Here is a 23,123-nt window from a genome sequence, read left to right on the forward strand (position 1 = left end):
TCTGCATATAAAGCTGGCAGGATAAAGTATTCAATATAAAATCTGAAAGATTATTATTTGTTAGTACTAAAAAGATAATTACCTGGGATTTTGAGCATTCCTGCAGCAAGACAAAATTAAAAACACATTAATACACATTCCACATGTTAATTTAATACAAAATACAGTGACAGTTCATATATTTAAATGTTAAAGAATAACACAAGTTGAGTGATATAAGTAAGCTACAACTTGTTAAGATGCACACACTGACTTGAAATCAAATCATGTGAAATAGAGTTAAGGTGGAGACACGTTTACCATTGTTCGGCAATTTTTTGTGAAACATTTCAATAGGAATACACACAATTGGGATTTTGCGTGAGGGTGAAAAGTTCCCCAAATAGATTTTGCAGTGGCTTCAACCTGATCACACAAATTCGCCACGTTGACCAACAGAACTGCTTTCGCAGAAATTCCACTAATGTGACCACATCTTAGAAGTCACAGCTATTTGTATATTCATAATTTTATCAAAAGGGCAGATTTAAAATTGTATATATTTGTGAACGAACCGAGTGGTATCCTGGTGGGAGAGGGGGCTTGTTGACTGGATAATGATCAACCGTATCAATTATAGTCTGTCGCTCTCCACGCTGGTTTATCTTGCGGAATCTTCTCCTGGACTGCCGATGAGATGCTTGTCTTTGGAAATACTCATCGTTGTCGTCCATGTAGTCCACCTGAGAGGGACAGAGAGTGGATAACTGTATCCCCATCTAACTGATACATGGCTTTCTGCACATATACAGGCTTGTGTAACTCACCACAATCATTTCTGAAGCCTCAAGGACGATACACTCACAACCACGACGTAAACTACCCGCAGAACGCTTACCAAAACTGAAATGAAACCGCACATGTCACACAAAACACTGAACAGGACACAGTGAGAATCCAATGGGGCAAACCAAACACAAACACCCATACCTGCTACGGGGAAGAAACATGGACTCCTTTATAAAGACAGAGCCAGACAGGAGGATATACCAGCAGGTCCCAATGTCATCAGGACTATAACATACACACAAAGACAAATATTACAACATCACACACACATAAACATGCACAAAAACATTTCGGTCCATTCTTACTATTATATTCCAGGTGGAGCAGTGACCCAACAACACGCATGCCACGTTGGGCAAAGGAAACAAATGTGATGCATCATACAAATGTGGGTGTATGTGTCTTGGTCAATGCAGTAGTTCTCAGAGCAAAGGGCACCTGTGGTTTGCAAGTCTCACATAGCCAGACTTTTTACCATTCGGATGAGGTCTTGTCCACTTTTAACAAACTCATATTGCTTTCTCTCCAAGTTGCGCTGTTTGCCCTGAATGTCTCTTTGTACCATTGCACTACATGTGCAACTCTTTTGTGCAATACTGAGTGTATGAGTAGGCTACGCATAGGTGGATGAGTGGGCTGTACAATCTCTCTTCATGTCAAATTCAAATTATTTGTCCAGTACAGTATTTATGTAAAGTACATGTAGTTTTAGATTATGTATAGTTAGATTATATATAGTATATGTATAGTTAGATTACTTCTTTCAGTAGGTTAACTATGTGTAGGTTTGTACTTGTACTGTTTATATTTATGTTTAAATACGTAGCACCATGGTCCTGCGAAGCACATTTCGTTCCACTCTGTCTCCAAAAATAGCAGAATAACAATAAAGCACACTTGACTTGCTGCTAAATGATCCAGTTAGACAGTAAGTGTCCACATGCCCAGCATTTAAAAAGACTAACCATGTGATGTGTATGGATGAAACAACATCAAAAAACTGTTTTATAAATACCACAAAGGATATTAACTTAAAACATGTAAAAACTGTGATCCAAAGTTCCGGATATGTATATTATCACTCAAAAGTTTGAGGTCAATAAGTTATGTTTTTGAAGGAATTATTTTATGCTCACCGGGGCTGCAATTAATTGTTCAAGAACACTGTAAAAACTGTACTATATTGTGAAATATTATAACAATTGAAAACAGCACTTTTCTGGACCCTGGACCACAAAACCAGTCATAAGTTGCATGGGTATATTTGTAGCAATAGCCAATAATACATTGTATGGGTCAAAAATATAGATTTTTCTTTTATGCCAAAAATCATTAGGATATTAAGTAAAGATCATGTTCCATTTGGTTATCTTGTAAATTTCATGCCGTAAATATTTTAAAATATATATATATATATATATTTGTGTGTGGATATGCATTGCTAAGGACTTGATTTGGGCAACTTCAAAGGAGATTTTATCAATATTTTGCACCCTCAGATTTCAGATTTTCTAATAGTTTGAAACAAACCATACATCAATGAAAAGCTTATTTATTCAGCTTTCAGATGATGTATAAATCTCAATTTCAATAAACTGACCTTATGACTGGTTTTATAGTCCAGGGTCACATAGTCAAACCAAAATTTATTCAGACACCTTGAACATTTCATTCATTAATACAGTTTATTTACTTTTGGTTAAAAAAAAAATGGTAATAAAATGTGACAAAAGTTAAACTGTGTCAGAAAAAAATAATTAATTAATTAATCTTAATTATGTCAGATAACACTTGAGCAAAACATGTTCAGGTCAAAGTGTCTGAATAATTTTTGGTTCCAAATCTGTATTCGTTTTACTGGTAGTCCACTGTATGGAGAATTTTTGGGTATAATATGTCACAGTTTACTTTATTTTGCTATCCCACTTACATGTTCTGCACCCACTAGTAAAAATATATCAAAAAAATGTCTGAATAATTTTTGGTTTGACTATTTTAAAAAAATTTCTTCCTGTAATTCTTTGAATGTGAAGTTCAAAAGAACAGCATTTATTTGAAATATATTTTTTGTATCAATTGGGAGTATACTTTGAAAGGCTGTGCGCTCAGCTGTATGCATACGTTAAGTGTTCATGTCAAAACTAAAGCATACTTTGGGCTTAAGTCAATTAAGTTTTGAGGCTGTTGGTGGTCCTTGGGCATGCCATCTGAGGTTAAGACTGGTGTTTTTTTAAACTATGCTGAATGAAAATGTACGAGCCTATGCATTTGCACAACACAGTTCCCAAGTGAAAAGCAGAACATGGCTGATTTTGTGTGTTTTGGAAAGCACAGACTTTGACAGCCTGGTTAATGCAGGCATTGCAACAATGAAGATTTACTGCAGATAATGGGAGGGTACAGTTAGAAAAAGTGGGGGGAAAATGAAGGGGAAAGTACATAGTGGGGAATGTTCAGGATTTTGATGAGCTAGCATGACTTCACTTTTCCATAGAAAATGTTGCCCTGACTATGTAAAGGATTTACTTGAACATTCAAGTATAATCAGGTAATGTTCATTATTACAGAAAATAATTTGCAATAAAAGTAAATGTCAAATGTGAAAATGAAGCTGGTATTTTTTGTTAAATCACAAATTATTCAAAAAGACCCTGTTTATTATAGAGCTCTAAAGCGGTCAAAATAATCCTTTGTCAGGTCGATGAATTTCTGCTTATGTGTTACTGATATAATGCCAAAGAAGTACATGTAAACGGTTCCTTTTTGACATACCAACAGGCTAAAATAGATACTTTGCCATGACAATGAAGTTTGGATATAACACACTTTGCACAGTCAAGATCAACAAACTGTTTTATCACACTAGACTCGTGGCAACGTGTATGCTGTTTAAGTCCTATGGTTATACTTTTGAAACAGTGTATTTTAATGTTAATTGCCTGGTCCCATGTGCTTCCAGTAACAGGTTCCCTAGTTCCTTTTTTTAAATTTAACTCAAAAATATTTTCTGGAACTGATATTGTGTCACTAATTGTGTTGATGGGCTTAACTTGTAATGAACCCCAACATTACTTTAATTACTTTATCAGTAACCAAGCAAACAGGGGATCCTTAACAGAATGTTTCATTTCAACAGGCAGAGTGTTACAAGCTTAATCCCCATCTGTAGATGGACGTTACAGATTTAAACGAAGCAAGCACCAGACAGATGTCGGTGTGTGTTTGTGTCCGAGACAGAGAGGGAAAGTGAGCAGATGTGTGTGTGGACAAAATCATCCTCGTGACTTTGATGTAAACCTCTCATAAACTGACCTAGATAGAAATACATTTTCTGACAGCCTTTGTGAGAGTGTACTGAATGTGTATGTTTGGATACTCACTAGTATAAAACCTCATTAGCTTCATGCTGTTCATATCGAACTGTCTCACACATCAACCTGCAAATGAAATAAACAGTGTTAAGTACATTTCCTCTGTGATAGGAATGGAATTACCTTCACACACATACACAGACACAAACAACGGTCTCGTACCGGAGCTGGTGTTCCCTCAAGTTGGACAACGCTTCCATGCCATGGAGGTACGAGTACACGATCTGCAGATCCTGCAAAACACAACACATTACAATCACACTGCTTTACATTGACTACACTTCCCATTAATACGGTCCCATTACCTATTTTATTTATTACAAAAACATACCATTTAGCTCTGTTCCACATTTAGTATGCAACTGCAACCCTGTCATGCTGGATTTCTTAAAAAAAACTTTTTCTGTGACACCCACGTCATTTGGAGCCTTTATACAGCACAGTGTGAGGACAAGTAAATAATCTTATTCCAAATTTTTACACAAATTTTATCATTGACTGCATTTGTCCAGCTCAATAATACATGAACATCAAACATAACACAAACATATTCATGTACCCTGATTAAACTGAGTTTTCCCTCCCCTCACAAGTCATTTAAAACCTGCCCGCATGTACACCAAAGCACCAGTAGGAGGTGCCCTATATATGGGAATATATATACACACATAATAAATACACAACATACACCAAACACATAGTACACACACAACCTTCCTTAAACACTATTTAACTCCACCCATCCTGAGTTACGAAATCAGTGTTTAACAAGAATGGAATGTTTTCAGATACTCCATTCACTCCTTCACTTTCAGGTCTTTTTGCTCGCTTCAGTTTTTCCACTATACTTGTCATTTTCATGTTCCTCTTGATAAAATAAAAGGCAATCTGGATGTCTCACATTCTAAAAAAACGAAAGCATCTACTTTTCTGGAAATTACAAGCCTGATTCACTGAAAATGCCATCAAGATGGCCCAAAATAATGCTGAGCATATCTTAAAAACATTTATAGTAGAGCTGCACATTTCTGGATTAATCGAGAAACACATTTTTTTTTTTTTTGTTGTTGTTTGAAATAGAGATCCCGATTCTCCCACGATTCTGAATAGACAACTAAACAATAACAATTTATAAGAGGTTTTAATTGCTGCAGTCTATTAAAACATGTTAAATTCATTTGAATTATTTTTTTAAATTGGTTTGAATGAATGATTTCTTAACTCACTCATAAAGACATCACTTATTGATACAGTCTTTATTTGAAGTCTTTACTTTTCAATTACTTTTAGCCCAAAATTTCTGTGGAAATTTGAATTATTTTAGTCAGAAATAATGATAGTGTGGTTGAAAAGACCGTTTGTGAAGCCATTTCATACTAATATATATGACAACTGCTCTCTCTGGGTCAGCTGCAGCGCCAACAGAGATCTGAATGTTTACTGTAATCGTATTTGTCAAAGATTTAACAGACATAGCTGAATAGCAGTTATTTAGAAAGAAGATTGATTTCTTTAACTCTTCATAGCTAGCTATAATTGCAGTAATTAGCTACATGAAGAACACCACTTTGGATTTAATGGCAAATCGATTTAAGATTTGTATCATAACAGGACTGTGTGCTTGCAATGCATCGGTCAAGAATTTACATTTGTTTAGTGTTTCTGGTCTAATAGTTACGCTGTAAGTAAATTACTGATAAGAAAAATCTGTGAAAGAATCATTTCCTGTTCAGAGATTATGTTGATGCAGCTGAATGCAGCATCAGACTTACAATGAGATTATATGATAAACCTATTATGTAAGAGCATATAGAATAAAAGGAAAGAGCTACACAGCAGATATAACCACATTAAAGCTAATATAGAAACCCTTTATCACACTTCTGCAAAGCGAGAAAAAACGATGAGATGCAAAAACCTCAAGTAAAATACAAGCACCTTTGAATTCAATGTGCAAGGATATCACCAGAAATACAAACATTTCTTAACAGTAACCAAAATGTGACTAAAAACAATCCGTCAAGATTTTTAGCTTGATTTACCAACACCTCAGGTTGCTTAACACATTTTTAAAGGGCAGATCACATGGTCCTGTTGACACAAGTTAGGGTCACCCATAAGGCATTTCCTGCGATTTCAAAACTTCAGGTGATGAGGTCATATTGGCTGCATATTGAGGTTATGAAAGTTTGATATACATTCTGACAAGAAAAACATAAAATGAGGTCTAAATAATATAATACACTGTATGAACATTTAGATGAATTTCAGATACTTCTTTTTAATAATTTTACATCATAATGTTTCATTTTAAATTTGTCCAAATTCTAAACTGCTCATTTCCAGGTTTAAATCTGACTTTGAGTCCTAGATTTTCTATGTGGTCTCACTGTGTGTGAAGTGAAGTGCAGAGACCTTTAAAGGCCAGAACATGTACACATATACCATCAGCTCTTCACAGTAAACTCACTCAAACAGGACATTAGAGGCGTCACTCTTTCTTCCTCTCCTCCCTGACATTCCAACAGCCTTTATCATCGTCTTTGACTCCCCTCCAACCCATCCATCCCTCTCATCTGCTCTCACTACAGTCAACTGAAAGTAAATTCAAACTGACCAATAGGTTCCAGTCAGGGGTGGCGTGCTATGGTCTGCAATTGGTTGATTTGAGTAGAAGGGCAGGAATGTTTATTCTTGGACTATGGCATTTCCTCTTTGGGAGACAGACACGTACATAGAGTTCTGATTATGGCAATGGACTGAGTCCTTTGAGTCAAGAGACCAAGGTCACATTTCAGTTGGTTGTAGAAGTCCTGGCCACTGGATCACTGAATCAAATGAATAAAATATGGAATATATTTTAATGTACACATGCTGGCATGTCTCATCTAAAAATATGACATGCGCTTTCATTTTCACTTATAAAAGTACAACTTTTTGAAACAACAACAAAAAAAAACCCTTTAGGCTAAATGTGTTGGTGTTATCAAGTTACAGTTCTTCTTTGATAAAATAAAAAAAAATAAAAAACACAAATGAAATGATCAGGGAAAAACATTATTGCAATGTAATTACAATTTATTTCCATTCTCGCAGCCTGGCATCAGAAGTTTCAAATCTGTAAACTAATCCTACAAAGGTTTCTCAGATGCTCTCTGACTAAATCTGCAAAACACCCATTACGAACAGCCAGGTCTGTTAACCCTGAAGAGACAGATGAAACATGAAATAAATACATGATCATATAAATCATAGTAAGTACAGTGTAATGTTAAGTAACTACATGTACTTACTATAGGTTTAGGATTAGGGTTTGGTTTGTTTTAGGGTTAGTTTCAAGTAATTATGCATAATTTATAGTTATTAAAGTAACTACATGTAACATATGTAACAATGACACTAAAGCTTGTTACCAAGCTTTCCAGCACTGGAGAGACCCAAACAGGAAGGCCTGACAACGGAAGCCAAGGTTGCATTGTTTCTGCTTCATACATGAATAACATTGGTTTTGAGTGTCATTGAGTGCGTTTACATGCACCCTCATAATGTGATTATCGATTTGGCAATATTGTGATTAAACTTTTCCTCATGTAAATGCAATACTTTGATCAAACGAATGCAATTAAGTTCATAATCGTAGTAACCATAACCGCATTACACTAGGTGGTGCACGCCGATTTTAAATTGCAATAAACAGGCATGTAAACACCTTAATCGCATTATCATTGCTCTGACCAATGTGCTCATGTGCTCGGACATACACAGATGTCTTGTGTTGTTCACACAACTTCATGATTAAGGTCCATGACATTATTCTGAAGTTCTCTTCTCCAAATCGCTAAACTCTCAACACAACTCCCTGTGCAGTCTCTGCTCCATATCTTCATCCAGATGGGCTTGTATTTAAATTTTATGTCAAATTTGATGCTGTATGCTTATCTGAGTGTTGTATAACCATATTTATTAGCGAATAATCAGAGTAATGAAAATTGCATGTAAACTGGAGTGAAGAGTTCTGCTCGTCTCATGTAAACATCTTACTGTGATTAAGACCTTACTCTGATTATTAGAAATAATCACATTATTGGTGCACATGTAAATATAGTCATTGTTTATCTGGAGCTGGTGTGCTGCTGGCGACTAACAACAAACTCTTGCTTGTATATATTTGTGGGTACTGTATGTTAATTTTCTGTGCTTCCTGTCATTCGTTTGTCATCTTCACTTTATTTTTTGTGAAGCATCCGCTTGCTGTGTTTCAGCTATGATAAAGACACATTCACTCTTGCATTGCATGTTAGTGCATTTCGGGAGGGGTGTGCTTGTTTGGGTTGTTTTCAAATATCAACAGTGCTCAACCTTTGAATATCTGATTGCAGAATTGGAATTGATTTTCGATTTCCTACCCTAGTCCTCAAGCCCCAGTTGGCCTGCTTTGGACCAAAGTATTCAGCAGGCGAAAAACCCCTGGCCACTGGCTTCAAGGAGGCCCGATCAAGCCGCGGAAGTGACACTGGAAATGCAACTGACCCTGGCATGCACTAGCATGGACTGATAGTGGAAACGTGGTTAATGATTCTTGAGGAAAACTCAACAGCTTCTACTTTCTTATTGCACAACATACCACTGACAGGTTTTTCAAAAGCTTCCTTTTCGTACTAACATTTAAAATCTAGGCAATTTTACTTTATATTCTAATGAATCCCCAGGGCGTTCTCTTAAGAGCTCTTAAATCTGTTGATATCTTTCAAACCAAGAGTTCTGCATAGCCTTTAAATGTACCATTTGGTAAAGTCCCACAACCACTCCTCCTCCATCTGAAAACTAATATAGCCAAATTACTTGTACAACACAAGATTATCATCTATTTCCTTGAAGAAAACCTGTTCTGTTTTGTAGTTGAGAGCACCATCAGTACGCTTTCAGCCGATACCTTCCATTAAGATCCTCTACATGAATCAGTCTACAAGTTCTTCTTTATCCTCATTCCTCCTTGCTTTCTTGTACGAATAAAACATTGTTATTCACAGTGCCACCTCAAAACCAAAACCGACACATGCTGCAGAGAAAGAAACTTTACACCCACTTTCCTTTCAGTTCTCTCACAGGTGTATTTTAGTAAAGCAGTGTAAACAATAATTATATAACTAACAATGAGTCATTAACCACACAAATTTGCAATGAATATTATTACACAAGTGTAACTCAGATGCAGCCATTATTACTACAACACACTCTGAACACACAATATCTGAAACCTTAAAATTATTACTGCCATATACCATGGAAAATACAAAAAAGCACCTTGGCAAAACCATATTTTTTGGGCATGTACCATGGTTTACCGTGGATCTTTGAAGTACTTCCTAGGTGAAAAAAGTAGACCTCCATAATGCCCCATTTTCTCACACTAATTTTGTACTTTATACTAAAAATTATTCTTTATAACTTCTTAAGATAACCTTAAACACATCTAAGTGTACTCAACTGTGCTATTTTGAGACACCATGAATATGAACTAAAATGTAGTTTTAACATACTATCGCTGTATTAAACAAAATGCATCAGATGGGTTCAAGTGTACTACAAGTGGTAACTAAATACATTTTTTTAATACAGACATAGTTATAAAGTAAAATTCCACCAGACCGCCTTCCGTATTCAACTTACTTGTGTCAATTACGCTTATATCATAAGTTGAATACGGAAGGCACAGGACGTAGCCTAGACATTTTGAACTGGGAAAGGCATTACACTTTCTTCGTAAGTTGAATACGGAAGGCGGTCTGGCGGAAGCTAGTTATTTTACTTTATAACATGGATAAATATGGGTATTTTTCTTACACAAACGCATCGCTTCGCTTCAGAAGGCCTTAACACCCTGGAGCTGCGTGGAGTACGGATGATGGATGGATGTACTTTTTTGAGCTTCAAACAGGTGGTTTCCATTCACTGCCATTATAAAGCTTGGGAGATTCAGGGTGATTATTAATGTAACTCCGATTGTATTTGTCTGAAAGAAGAAAGTCATATACACCTAGGATGGCTTGAGGGTAAACAAATCATGGGGTAATTTTCATTTTAAAGTGAACTAATCCTAAGTTTAAACATGGTGGCCACTTATTATATAGCCAAAACAAATTCCTCTTTAGCCATGAGAGGGCTTTCATGACACAACATGTGGAAAAAAAGTGTCCCTGTGTATATTACTTGTTTAGAACATGATTCAATGCTTTCCCTATTAAAGGAACTGACAGCATTTAAAAACAACTGTTTAGGAAGTTGTTTTCCTAAGAAAGTGCCTGTGAAAATGCAAACTGGAAATGTACAAATGAAAACTAAAAAGCTAACGGTTGCCCAGCATCTGTGTTTGTGCGGTTTCTAAGTTTCAGAACACATTCTGTGTAAAGCGTGAAATTCCCTCCACCCCGGTGTCTCGATGGCAGGGTTAGCACTTAGCAGGTGGGAAAACCCATTATAGCCAGCTGGGTGAACAAGAGGGGGAAGGCTTTAAGAGCAATACCACAAACGAGAAATGAGTGCTGCTAAATTGGGTAAAACATTGTCTGAGTTACAGTTCAGATGGTGAATAGGCCATTGTATTGCACCAAATATCCATATGCATCCTGTACACGTACATTGAATAAGACCAGCATCTGTCTAGAAGGACTACATAAATTCAGATTCTGACCTCTGACCCTGAATTACTCACATTCCAGTTAGCTCATGAAAAGCACACTAACATGGTTGATCTGTGTTACAAGCATGGTTGTTCATTCAAATTCAAAACAGAACAGACAATATTTGTTGTTCTCTTTACACTGGCATTTTTGTAATATTTAAAGTAAATACATTTTTATGATAAATACTCTCTCCTATATCAGCTTGACTTGCAAAGACAACTAAAAGCCAGTGATGATGGGCAAACATTTGTTTCGCTGAGCATCCCAACCAGCCTGAATGCAACAGAAATTACACTTAATGACCCTGGAATAACTTTGATTTTGTGTAAACATCCACCAGCAGGCAATACCAAATATGAAGCAATACTGCTCTGGTTCATGTCTTTCCATAACATCCACAAACTCCTTAAGGCTATCAGAGATTCACTCTCAAACCAACAACAATGAAGCAGTCCTGGTATAAATATTCTAACACTAGACCACAAAAGAAAGCAGAAAAGTCACATGTCCACTGTGAGACAAGCAGTTTAGAAAAGTCAAGACAGTCTTTTCATTATTTCCTTGTGAGAACAAAGTAATGTTTTGAGTAGCCATTTCTCTGGAACATTTAGATCCCACACTTGAAGTGAGGGCCTGTCAACTAAAGAGTGAATGAAAACAACCGCCTTCAGATTCCTGCTATTAGCCCACTTTTTAATTTGACTAAACATGCATTTTTAAAAAGGCTACAGTAGACTATGCAGTCACGATTCTACTGAAATGTGTAATAATGTTTCCGTGCGCACATTTTGACACGGGAGGAGTTAGTTTATCAGTGCTGATTAATGAACAGGATTGAAGAGAACAAGCAAGGAGGAGAGGAAAAGCTGATAAGACATTATTATTATTAATATAGCAATGTGTACTAATGCACTTTTCAGCACTGACACATCACTTTAATAAAGGGAGATAGGAACAGAAAAACATATGTCAGGATCAGAGAAATGACTCTCACTCCCCCTCACATGCTCAATGGGTCTAACTTGGGTAAAAACGGAAACATCCTTTACTAAAAATAATCCAATTCAGCTTCACCTCTGACCTTTATGATGTCACGGTTCTGGGAAAATGATAAATGGATCACAGCTGAGAATTTGGCCCCAGTCTCAAATAAAAACATTTCCAACCCATCTAGCAATGCTCTTTTCTATTAAGTTTCTGTGAGGTGTTCTTCAGAATTGGGTATAAGATCTGTGCTAATACAGGGCATATTGCTCTGCAGTCTGCACACAACATTAGCCAACAGCTATGTTTCCATCAAAAGTTGCGAATTTAAGGTTATGTGCAAAATTGGAATATTGCACAAAACATTTGCAAATAAAGCACCGTTTTAAAATCGTCACTTCCAGATAAACTGTCGCCAAATATCACTAAGAAAATTGTAAGTTGCTGTAGTAGGAGAAGCCACTGTGGGTCTTTTTTCACATATAATAAATTACTTTCGCCTCAGAGCATGCAGCCAAAACAATAAGCGCTGTCATGTTACCTTGCTCTGGGAGGCGGATGCCTGCTGTTTGGGAACGCAGTCATGTAAGAGTTCTGGGAGGCAATTGTACTGAACCACTTTGACAACAGACTCAGGCATTTCAAAATAACAAAAACAACTGATTAGTTCAGTTATGACTTTTTTGATGCGCATCGAGGAATTTATTCAGTACATTTTTCCATCGTAGTTTATGCACGTTTTGTTATCGGATAAAAATATTGTTTCAATCCTTGGTGTTTTTATGCAATATCCCAAAATGTGCATAAAAATGGATGGAAACATACCTACTTACATGTACATCAGGACATGTACATATATTTTAGCAATAATAGCCATTTATATCATTTATATTTTGTGGCTTATCAAGATCAAGTCTTGTGATATTATGTGCAAAAGATAACAGAGTAAGTGTTTTTATTGTTCTATTTAAAACTCAAACAACATGTGATTCTGTATTTCTCAAAAAGGCATTTCAGGAGGTCTTACTCACTAATGGCTGATTTGCTATAACACAAAAACAGCCAGGGGAGAGGAAATGAAACCATTGTTATGAAACTGCAAGGCTAATGCGTTTCGGAAGAATGTAAATCCGTTCCAAAGTCCATTTTTTCGCACAATGCCAAAGTAAAATTAGACAGTATAAACATGTTTTTTTCCCCTTTCAGATCACAATATCAAACTTTTTTACTGCAAAATTGTACATTTTGTAATACAAATCAGTGTTTTTCCAACTGTAGTGAAACACAAAATTCAGTAACTAGTAATCAGAGCAGACATGGGATCATTGGAGAGCTCAAATTCTTTAAAACTTTTTTCAAAGCCTAAAATGCTCATAATGGATTAAAAGTGCTCTCGGCAGGGTTTTTTTTTTTTTTATGCATGCAGATTTGCATATTTCAAAAACATCAGCAAGCTCAAAAGATTTAGCAAACCCTGACAAACAGACATCTCACATTTAATCATCATGCAGATGAAACATGGAACTTTTATGGTTCAGAGGAACCAAATTATGAGATCTGTGTGGGTGGCATTCGTGCGTGGCACAATTTTTGGTAAATGGAAGAAATGTAATGTTATAATTATGGCACAATGGTAACTTGGAAGGTTCTCAATCAATGTCAGATGGGTTTTATTTGTTCAACGTTGACGTAAATACACATTCTTTTCTCAAGCTTATGAACAGAATCAAACAAAAAAGAAAAGATGGAATAGATTAATTTAATTTAGAAAGAACCTGTAGATGACATATACATACAAAACTGATTAAGAAATATTAAATCAATACATACATATTTACAAGCAAACTTCCAGGCTGGATAACTTTAGCTTCACCAGCTAAACCAACATTAGCACAAAATTAGACTTAAATAAAACATTAAAGGTTTAGTTCACCAAAAAATGGAATTTCTGTCACACAAATTAAGATATTTCTGATGAAATCTGAAGAACCACACATAGGCAGCAATGTCATTGCACCTTTTGAGGTTCAGAAAGGTAGTAAAAACATTGTTAAAATAGTCAACGTGACTACAGTGGTTCAGCCTTAATGTTATGAAGCAACAAGAATACTTTTTGTGCACAAAAACAAAACAATAATGACTTTATTTAACAATTTGAACTGTTGTTATATGCAGTTGACGCAGGGAATGCAGTGCAGAGCTTCCGTGTTCAAGTCCAAATGCCGGCTTAGTATTGGCCTGGGTTCTACCCTCTGATTTCATCACAAATTTCTTAATTTGTGTTCCAAAGACGAACGAAGGTCTTATAGGTTTTGGACGACATGAGGGTGAGGACAGAAATTTCATTTTTGGGTGAACAAACGCTTTAAGGCACATTTATTCCCAACCGTGCCTCTCAGTCCAACTCCTACAGCATCAAATGAGTATTAAATATAATAATATGTATTATTTTAATAAATAATTCAGCGGAGGTTTAGAAACAATTGTTTGTTTAACACTTAATATTTTAAGTTCTAATTAAAAATTCTAAGTGAGAAAATGAACTGGGTTTGCTCTCTGACAGTTGTCACTCATAAGCTGTCAAAAGCTGTTTTATGTGAAAGCATAAAAATGGATCACAACAAATTAAAGCATTTAACTACAGCTAAAATGAATATGAATATCTCATACAAATATTAAAACACGAATGTGAAGTTTTTAATTAATTTATTCTTTTGTTCAAATAATTATTCTTGCACAGGCCATATTTAGCCTGTGGCTTGTATCTTTGACCCCCCCTGCTCTAGTGTTTTTGTGAATGTATTACATTAGCAATAATCATGTTAGCCAATAAAAATCTGTTAGTCATACTAGTCTGATTTAAGAATCACAACACTTTTAGCCTAAGAATTAACAATAAAAAAAAGAAATTAAAGACTTTAGTTTAGGGTCTAGACCTTCAACCTCAATTAAGTTGTTTTCTCTTTTCTGTTGGTCTCTCTTGCTCCCTCTTCCTCTCATTCTTTTACTCCTCTCCTATCTCAGTACATCTCATTCTTCTGCTCTTTTCCTGTTGCTCTCTCCGCAGCAAGCATACCAAGGCGAGGATCATTACAGGGGGAAGTAACACCTTAAAACTCTAAAGACCCTGACTGTTGTACACACACTTTCTCTAGTATGTGTGTGCTCATGGACAAAACAGGCTTATAAAACATAATAACTGGCCAGGGAACAGAGAAAATCGGTTACATAACTAAGGAGAGAATGAAGTCTCTGGTGAGGCAAAAGCTTCAATGTCCTGAAATGTTTACATATGGATAAGAGCGAACGGCATACAAAGTCACTTCTTTACACATGTGCCCACACACACACACCACAGACATGAGAATGTTGTGCACAAACACAATCATAAGTGAGGTTCAGTGTGGCTTTCCGCTCTCATTGTGGGCAACTGGTATCTTAACCATGTATGAGACGGAATATATATGAGCATGTGAAAGATGGCAGGAAGAGAGAAAAAAAAACATGAGATTGAGAAGATATAAAGGCAAGACAATTGATTATAATATGAACTAGGATCTTGTTATAGTCAGTTATTTTTATACTTGTAGAAAATTAAAAAGGCGTCAACAATGTGTTTTCTAAAGACACATTAGATTGGTTTCCTTCATTATCTTTTGCAAGTAAGAATGTATTAAAACGTCTCTTATTCAAACTCTGATTAAAGCAGAAAAAACAAGCAAGCAAATTTATTTCTATGAATCAGTACATCTCCATCAATCTATTCACAAAAACACTTGCAACTACTGTACAGTCACTGGAATAATTAATATGTGTGTATACTTTCACCTGTGCCACACTTGAGGCCGTGACAAAAAGATTATAGATATAGAAAGACGGTTCACTCCTATTACAGCAATATGGCGGAATAAGTCCCACCTTCTAAATAAAAAGAGCCAATTGCTGATTTGTAAAGTCATCGTGCCACTGCAGCTGCCATTCGAAGCTCTAGTTCCCACAGACCCTTTTATTGCCATCGTCACAATTACATCACAGGGTTAGCTGGAGGCAGCCAATACAAACCACCAGCTAGTTTGCCAGTTATAGTCGGCCACATAAGGAGCTTAAGGATGCATTCACACTTAGTTCGGTTCGTTTGGCCCAGACCAAAAAAAAAAAAAAAAACATTTAGTCCTGGTCCGATTAACGTTCAGATTGGCAATTTTATCACTGAACCAAAAGATACCAAAACTACAGGCATAGGGATACGTTTACAATCTGATTGGATTTTATGATGTATTACCTATTTTGAGACAGAACTTACCGAACATCCAAAACAACACTGCGTGCTGGGATAAATGCACTTATTGTGTGTGCATAGTCAAAACAGCGGCGGAGATCCCTCACACACACAAATTATCATCTGCATGGAGATGCGTGTCTGATGCCTGTGATGGGCAAACTTGCGACTATGATGAGAAAAACCATGAGGATTCACGCAATATCGCGTTCACATCGCAGATGAATCGCCTTCGATAATGAACGCAATATTGTGTGGCTTGTCAGTGAACTATGGCTCTGTCTATTAAATGCCACTCCATTTGAAAGCAGGTGATGGTGATTTAGCGGTAATCAGGGAACCGGCGTTACTGACGAAATGCGCGTGACAATCACATGCGATATATCCCCCAGCCCTAAACAGGGTTCGTTTTAATCGAACCAAACATGACAAGTGTGAACGCACCCTAAAATGTCAACTTGTTGTGTTGTTGGGTGACAGAATTGATGGAGTACAGGCTCGAATTTGAAATTAATGCATTATGCCAGACACACACACAAAAGTTGTGGTTAAACACAATAAACGAGCAGACTGGACAGAAACCATCAAAAATGCTTACGTTTGCAGCACACACTTCATATCAGGTAAGGTTGATTAAACTACTGTCTTTTGTTGGTATGGATTATGGTTTGGTGACATGTCTAAAGATTTTCCATGCATACCAGAAATTTGGGGGAAGTTAAGTGATTTCTCACAATTTAAACTTTTTTAACGCACAAGTTAGCCAACTTTGTTTGGCAACTGCTAGCTAACAACCAGAGACTATGGAAACTTTTGAAAAGTTTGTGTTGTCTCCCTTTCTATAATTGCCATAAGTGCAGTGGAGGTAAACCTGTCAGATTGTCCGTCCATTGAGTGAGCGAATTGGATTTTCTCCAGTCATTTGTTGCGCCCCAAATGACACACTATACACTTATATACTATGTACTTATGCACTGCATACTCATCCATGTAGTGTGTGAACTTTATATGGTTGTTTTGTCATTAAACATCAGTCAGATAGACCCTCCCCCTCCGCAAGGTAATTAAAGCTGCGACAGTTGTGTGCATGAAGTGTCGAACATTCCACACTTTGTTTTTTTCCGTTAATTTAGTGTATCATCCGGCTATTTAAAGTGCACTTTTTCTTTTAGGAATTTTCTGTGTAAATGCACTACTCGCACTTTTTGTACTTAAAAACATCATAGAATAGTGCATAAGTACATGAATTGGGATGCACCTATTGTTAAAAAACAAGCTAACAAAACTTGCTAGTTTGCGTTAGTGAAATGGTCTGGGAATCGTTCTGCCTCCACATAAGCTCCGCTCCACCCACAAAGAACATCACAATGTTTACTAACTGAAAAGGGGTTTCTAGAAACCTGAGACTCACGCTTTGACTGGTCTTGCCTGAAAATTTTTTATTTGAGCATAAGAAACAACATTTATGGGACAGTTCATGTCAGATTTTGATGCGGATTTGAAAAATGTTATTTTATAGTGAGTTTGGCAAGCAGGTTGAGATATCAGGATTCCACCATTCAAATAGATAGGACTAGGACTTGGTTTTGGATACCCGACTTTCACAGACTTTCCTTGAAAGGGACTTTGCCATAAACCAACTACAACATATGGCATCTGTGCAAATGCTTATTGTGAACAACAAAAAAGAAACAGGAAAATTGCAAAAATTCCTAAAAACATTTTTTTTATATATATATATATATGTATTTTTTTAAAGGGCACGTGGCAAGCTTGTACTCAATGGATAACTACATCAAAATACTTCTGGAAGCTTACGTAATTATCACCAAATCTAAGTTGCTGTCCTTCCTTCCACAACTGCTACTCTACCCTGAGGGTACTATCTGTAACTTTATGAAAACTATACTACCTCCTTTTTTTTAAGTGCAAAATGTTACACCTGAATGTACATCACAATATGGAATAAAAGATATGTTGCTACTTCAATAACATCACAACTACTGAGAGATCATGACCGCATGAGAGTTACATGTAGTGGAGGCCAGTGAATGTTGTTTGACCAAGTAGAAATGAGCTATGTTGGGAAACCACTATCATACATCCCTCAAAGTAACGTTATTAGCCATATGACTATGTAAAAATATTATTTTATTAATTGATCATGTTAATAGATGTAAATTTATCATATAAATCAATAAAATAACCAATACATTTGTTTAATTTTGATATATAACAATGCCAATCTTTTCATCTACAGGTTTAAAAAAAAAAAATTCATGACTAATCAGACAGGGAACTTAAGGGAAGGTTGCAACACTTTTTAATTAAGTCGTACTAGAAGCACAAAACTGATGTATTTGCCATAATCATCAGTGACTAACACATTCACAGTCTATGTTGACAATACATTAATGAACAAAATGTAAACGGTCCAATGGCCATGTTGCAACAACAGCAATCTTTGTACTTGATGTCAATTTACACTGTTTGGGGAAAGGTAGCACATTTTATATAGGCATACACTAACCCATCCTGGTCCTTGTCCAAAGCACTACTTTAACATGTGGTAATCAGATTAACATTAATAACCGTCTGAAAACCTTTCAGCTTGAGGACTAGCCTAATTAATTTATCATTGTGCTGACGCTTATCCAAAGTGACAAACACTTTTTAATGAAAAAGCCCACTGGACACTGGGAGTTACTTGCTAAAGCACACAGTGCTACTAGCTCATGGATCAATTCCTGCCATATTTAAACACACAACCTTTTGGTTACTTGCCCACATTTTTAACTAATAGGTTGTAGTCAGAGGCACAATGTAAATATTTGATTATGCTAAAGTTAGTATACAACATCAAAGCTTCAATAATGTGTTCAGAAGGTGTTAGTGCTTGCTTATCTCTTCATTTATTTCACACTGGGCCAACAGTCACGGGAACACATTCAAACAGTGGCTTTTGAGTTTCTCTCAGCTTGAGACCTCTGGGAGTCAGAGGTCCCAGAGGCCGATCAGTAATCCTTTTTTGGTTACGGAGGATTCATATTTGAGCTTTGTGGTGTACCTGAACATATCGCACTAATTAGATGCAAAATATGAATTCCTTAAAGGAAGTGCTTTATTTCTTCAAAGCAGCACACAAGCGGATGGATCTGAAGGGCCAACACTATAAACTACATTCCTCACATTCTTTTGATTCATTAAATTCCTGGGCTCAAAACTCACGATCCAAATGTCCCACACACAGAACACAAATGTAGTTTTACGTGGCCACAGGCAGGAGGTTCAGTGTGCTCAGACATTCAAACAATGTTGGTAGTTAAAAAAACTCTAATGAGCTTGTGGTCTTCGGCTAAATGGTGCTGTGACATTTGTTTATTGCAGCTGGTTTAAATGAGGATGATCTAGTCTGGTCTGCAGGGTATATGGTGAGGAAATACTCCTTTCCGACAGATGAGTAATACGCGTCTGAAATACCACAGCAACAAGGTCCTACCAACCCTGATGAGTGTGACTATATTAAGCAAAGCTTTAAAACTCTGTGGGCTCTGATTACGACAAAACTGAGCATAGATGTGGAACAAAACAGTAAGTCCTTTGACTTTGTTTTAGTTACATACTAAAGGGACACCGCAACTCCCCAAAAAAAATAAGTAGAACTGGAGCTCTTGGCGCCTTTAAACAAGCTGGTCTAAAATAAACAATGTGTCCAACGTCTGAGCCCACTATGTGATGGAGACACCGTTTCATTTAGACATTTTAAGTCAACTGTGTATAAAAATGTCTATAACTACTTATACAACTGAATCTGATTTACAATGTCTAAATGCAACAATTAAATCAGCTTGAGTTGTATAAACAGTTTCCTTGAGATGTTTAAGTCAGCTTGTGTTGTATAAATCGTTACAGAAACCATTTTCTTGCCGTTTAAACGGAATAACACATTTTAAGTCAGTTTGAGTTGTATAAAACGTTGATTGAGACGTTGTAATTTAGCTCGAGATGTATGAATTTTTGGCCCGGATTCACAGACAGGGCTTAGATTAAGCCAGGATTAGGTTTAATTAGGACATTTAAGTAGCTTTTTTAAACATGCCTTAAAAAACAACAACTTTAACTTACTCTTGAGCATTTTGAGACAAAACAGTGGCACTGATATAATTTAAGATTTATCAGTGCAAGTTGCTTCAAGTTAAAACAGCTCAAACATACAGTTTAGTCTGGGACTAGCTTAAGCCTTGTCTGTGAAACCAGGGGTTTAAGTCAGATTCAGTTAAACGGTTTTTTGGTAATGTTTGTCAGCTGTAGTCGTATAAACTGTTTTAAAGTTGTATGAAACAGTCTACTGAAATGTTGTAACTCAGCTTGAGTGGAATAAACTGTTTCATTAAGGCTTTTTAAGTTAGCTTGAGTTGTATAAACCTTTGTCTTGATACGTTTTAAGTCTACTTGAGTGGGTAAACGTCAATTTAAGTCAGCTTAAGTTGTGTAAACTCTTTCCTAGAAAACGGTTTATACGACTCAAGATGACTCAAATTATCTACATTGTATAAATCAGTCGGTTTAAGTAACCCGTTTAAACGTTTTAATCCAGCTTGATTTGTATAAACCCTTGTCTTCATACCTTCTAAGTCAGTCTTCTAAGTTCATACCTTTAAACAGTCTACGGTTTCCCAAAAAAATTGACATTTCAGCTGTTGTGTAGCACAAAGTAAGTAAACAACCACACACACAGTGTATGTCTAGGCAGCATTAATACAGTTGTCTCTTACCTGTTGCGTCCTATCGGCAGGATTCTTCATGATCGCGTGCCGAAAACTATTGTCCACATATGACGCCATTCTGTCCGCGTGCATTCACATGTAACAAAAGATCTCCTTTATTAAACCTCGTACATTTCCCCTAACGCTTCCGACTCCTTTTAAGCAGAGCCGTCATTCGTATAACCCCATACGTTCTCTAAAACACAAAAATATCTCGAAGTGGGCCAGTTTCCGAGCCCCGGGCTGGAGTTCTATTCAAACCACGGGTAACGGTAGATCCTCACAGCGGCGTACAGGGGGGTAACGTTAAATATTTACACCGTTAAAAGTTAATGGCGTTCGATAATGTCTTTCCAAAGAGAGCGTATAAACGACAGTGTAACAGAATCACGTTTTCGACGAGAAACATCTCTGAAACAACTAACGTTACACAGCAACTAACACGTCCATGAACGTCTGAGCATTGTCTTGTGTCCGGATAGAGGCTCGCGGATATACAGGCGTAAGCTCCGTTGTTTCGGGGTACGTTAGCTGTTCATCACTCCGCCTATGGCAAGTCTCTTCGGTCGTGTCAAAGGGGAAAGCCGACACTAAACGTCCGATATTCCAAGTTGGAGAAGTTTAACAAAGTGACTTGCGTCCATAGCGACTGAGCAAAGAACACCGGACAGACGGGCGGGGTGAAACTGGACCGGTGACAACGCAGTGATTCACAAGAGTTGAAGCAAGAAATGAAATGGCGACTTCTAGCACACCCAGTGGACAAATAAGTTCAGACAAACTTTGAGGTAGATCTGTGATAATGGAGCACTGCGGACTCGTGTTATTAAACCCGAAACGTCTAATTTTTTCCTACTTAGAAATAAACTTTTAATCTAAAGGTGCATATTTAAAAGCTTCCTTAACTTGTAATGTAAATTTTTCATTAAAAAAAATCGATTAAAAATGAGAGTTAAAACTAAAGACAATTGATCTAACTATATAAATATCTTATTTGGAGCAATAATAACAATCAAAACATGACATTTACCTATTTTAACAAAAATATATCCTTCTGGGACCCAGGAATAGACTTTTGTCCTCTGTAGTGGATATTATATTATAGTGATTTTTTCTGACATCATGCATGTTACATGTGTTTTAAGTCTGGTTGTCCTGTAAAGAGCACATTCAGGGCATTGCAGAGGTTTCGTCATGACAATAACAACTTCTTGTTCTTTAAATATGACTGAAAATGAAAAATTAGCACTCTCATATTTTGTAATTATCATTTAAATCGGATTAATTTTCAAAGTATTTGTTATGAATCAACATCTCAGGAAAATGTTATGGGTTAAAATGTTATGATTTCATACATGACCTCCATAGAGGTCTTGAATCATGTTTATCAGGCATTTTAGGAGATACAAGTGAATAGGGAAAGAAATTATATATCAATATTTCTATCAATTATTAGATATTATTATGAAAATGTTGCCAATTATTACTCCCATTACACTTCTTTTTTCATTGCATGTTGCTGCAATTTTTTTTTTTTTTTTTTTTTTTTTTTGCCTATACATGTCATTTAATGCAATTTTATTTTTAAAAAAACTTAGTCCTGGTGTCCACCACAGAGGACAAAGCATAACATATGGATAAAATATAATTTGTTAATAAAAATATTCGTTTTTCATTTGTTTCTTATGCTCTAAACAATATAAAGACGGCAAAAAATACCAAATTCCAAAACAACTTTTTTTTTTCTGGGTCTCAGGAGGATATAAGAGCACAACGAAATATGTTGTACAGCAAGCAACAAATGGGTTTTTATCTAGGCTATTATTCATCTATGATTATTATGATTATGATTATTATTATTATTATTATTATTATTAAGTATGCCTACTGAGCACTGATAGACAATTTAGTCAGATGTGAACATTCTAAGCAATATGCTTAAAATTTCACTGAAGCTGTAATTAAGTAAGTGTTTCTAACTAATTTACCGATATGACATTTTACTAAGAATGTAAGAGAGTTTTATATAAGTGAAAACTTAACCAGTGTGTGTTAGCTGACAGATTTTCACAAGCTTCTGATTGCCCAATACCAAAAACAACCAGCAGGTTGAGCTAGATTACTGTACATTGACAGACACTAGTGTTAGAGGGTGTCCCTAGAAGTCTATGAGGGAACTGTAGAAGGTTCTGTCACCCTACAATCCTGGCCT

General features: G+C 36.3%; 1 protein-coding gene across 4 annotated transcripts in view; it reads right to left on the reverse strand.

Moving 5' to 3' along the window:
- The window catches only part of rapgef2a (Rap guanine nucleotide exchange factor 2a), a 42,423-nt gene extending 20,825 nt beyond the window's left edge, over positions 1-21,598 (reverse strand). For 3 of the 4 annotated variants that reach the window (XM_067402439.1, XM_067402437.1, XM_067402438.1), the window contains exons 1-7: positions 20,921-21,597; positions 4,362-4,432; positions 4,209-4,265; positions 970-1,053; positions 807-882; positions 555-722; positions 83-100 (exon numbers count right to left, since the gene is read on the reverse strand). In XM_067402439.1, coding sequence (XP_067258540.1) covers positions 83-100; positions 555-722; positions 807-882; positions 970-1,053; positions 4,209-4,265; positions 4,362-4,432; positions 20,921-21,004 — 558 coding nt within the window. In that variant the 5' untranslated portion in view covers positions 21,005-21,597. Of the gene's footprint in view, positions 1-82; positions 101-554; positions 723-806; positions 883-969; positions 1,054-4,208; positions 4,266-4,361; positions 4,433-20,920 lie in introns of all 4 variants that reach the window. The other variant, XM_067402436.1, reaches the window with a different exon arrangement.
- Between the last annotated feature and the right edge of the window lie 1,525 nt (positions 21,599-23,123).

The sequence above is a fragment of the Chanodichthys erythropterus genome, chromosome 12, assembly GCF_024489055.1.
Source record: "Chanodichthys erythropterus isolate Z2021 chromosome 12, ASM2448905v1, whole genome shotgun sequence".
NCBI lineage: Eukaryota > Metazoa > Chordata > Actinopteri > Cypriniformes > Xenocyprididae > Chanodichthys > Chanodichthys erythropterus.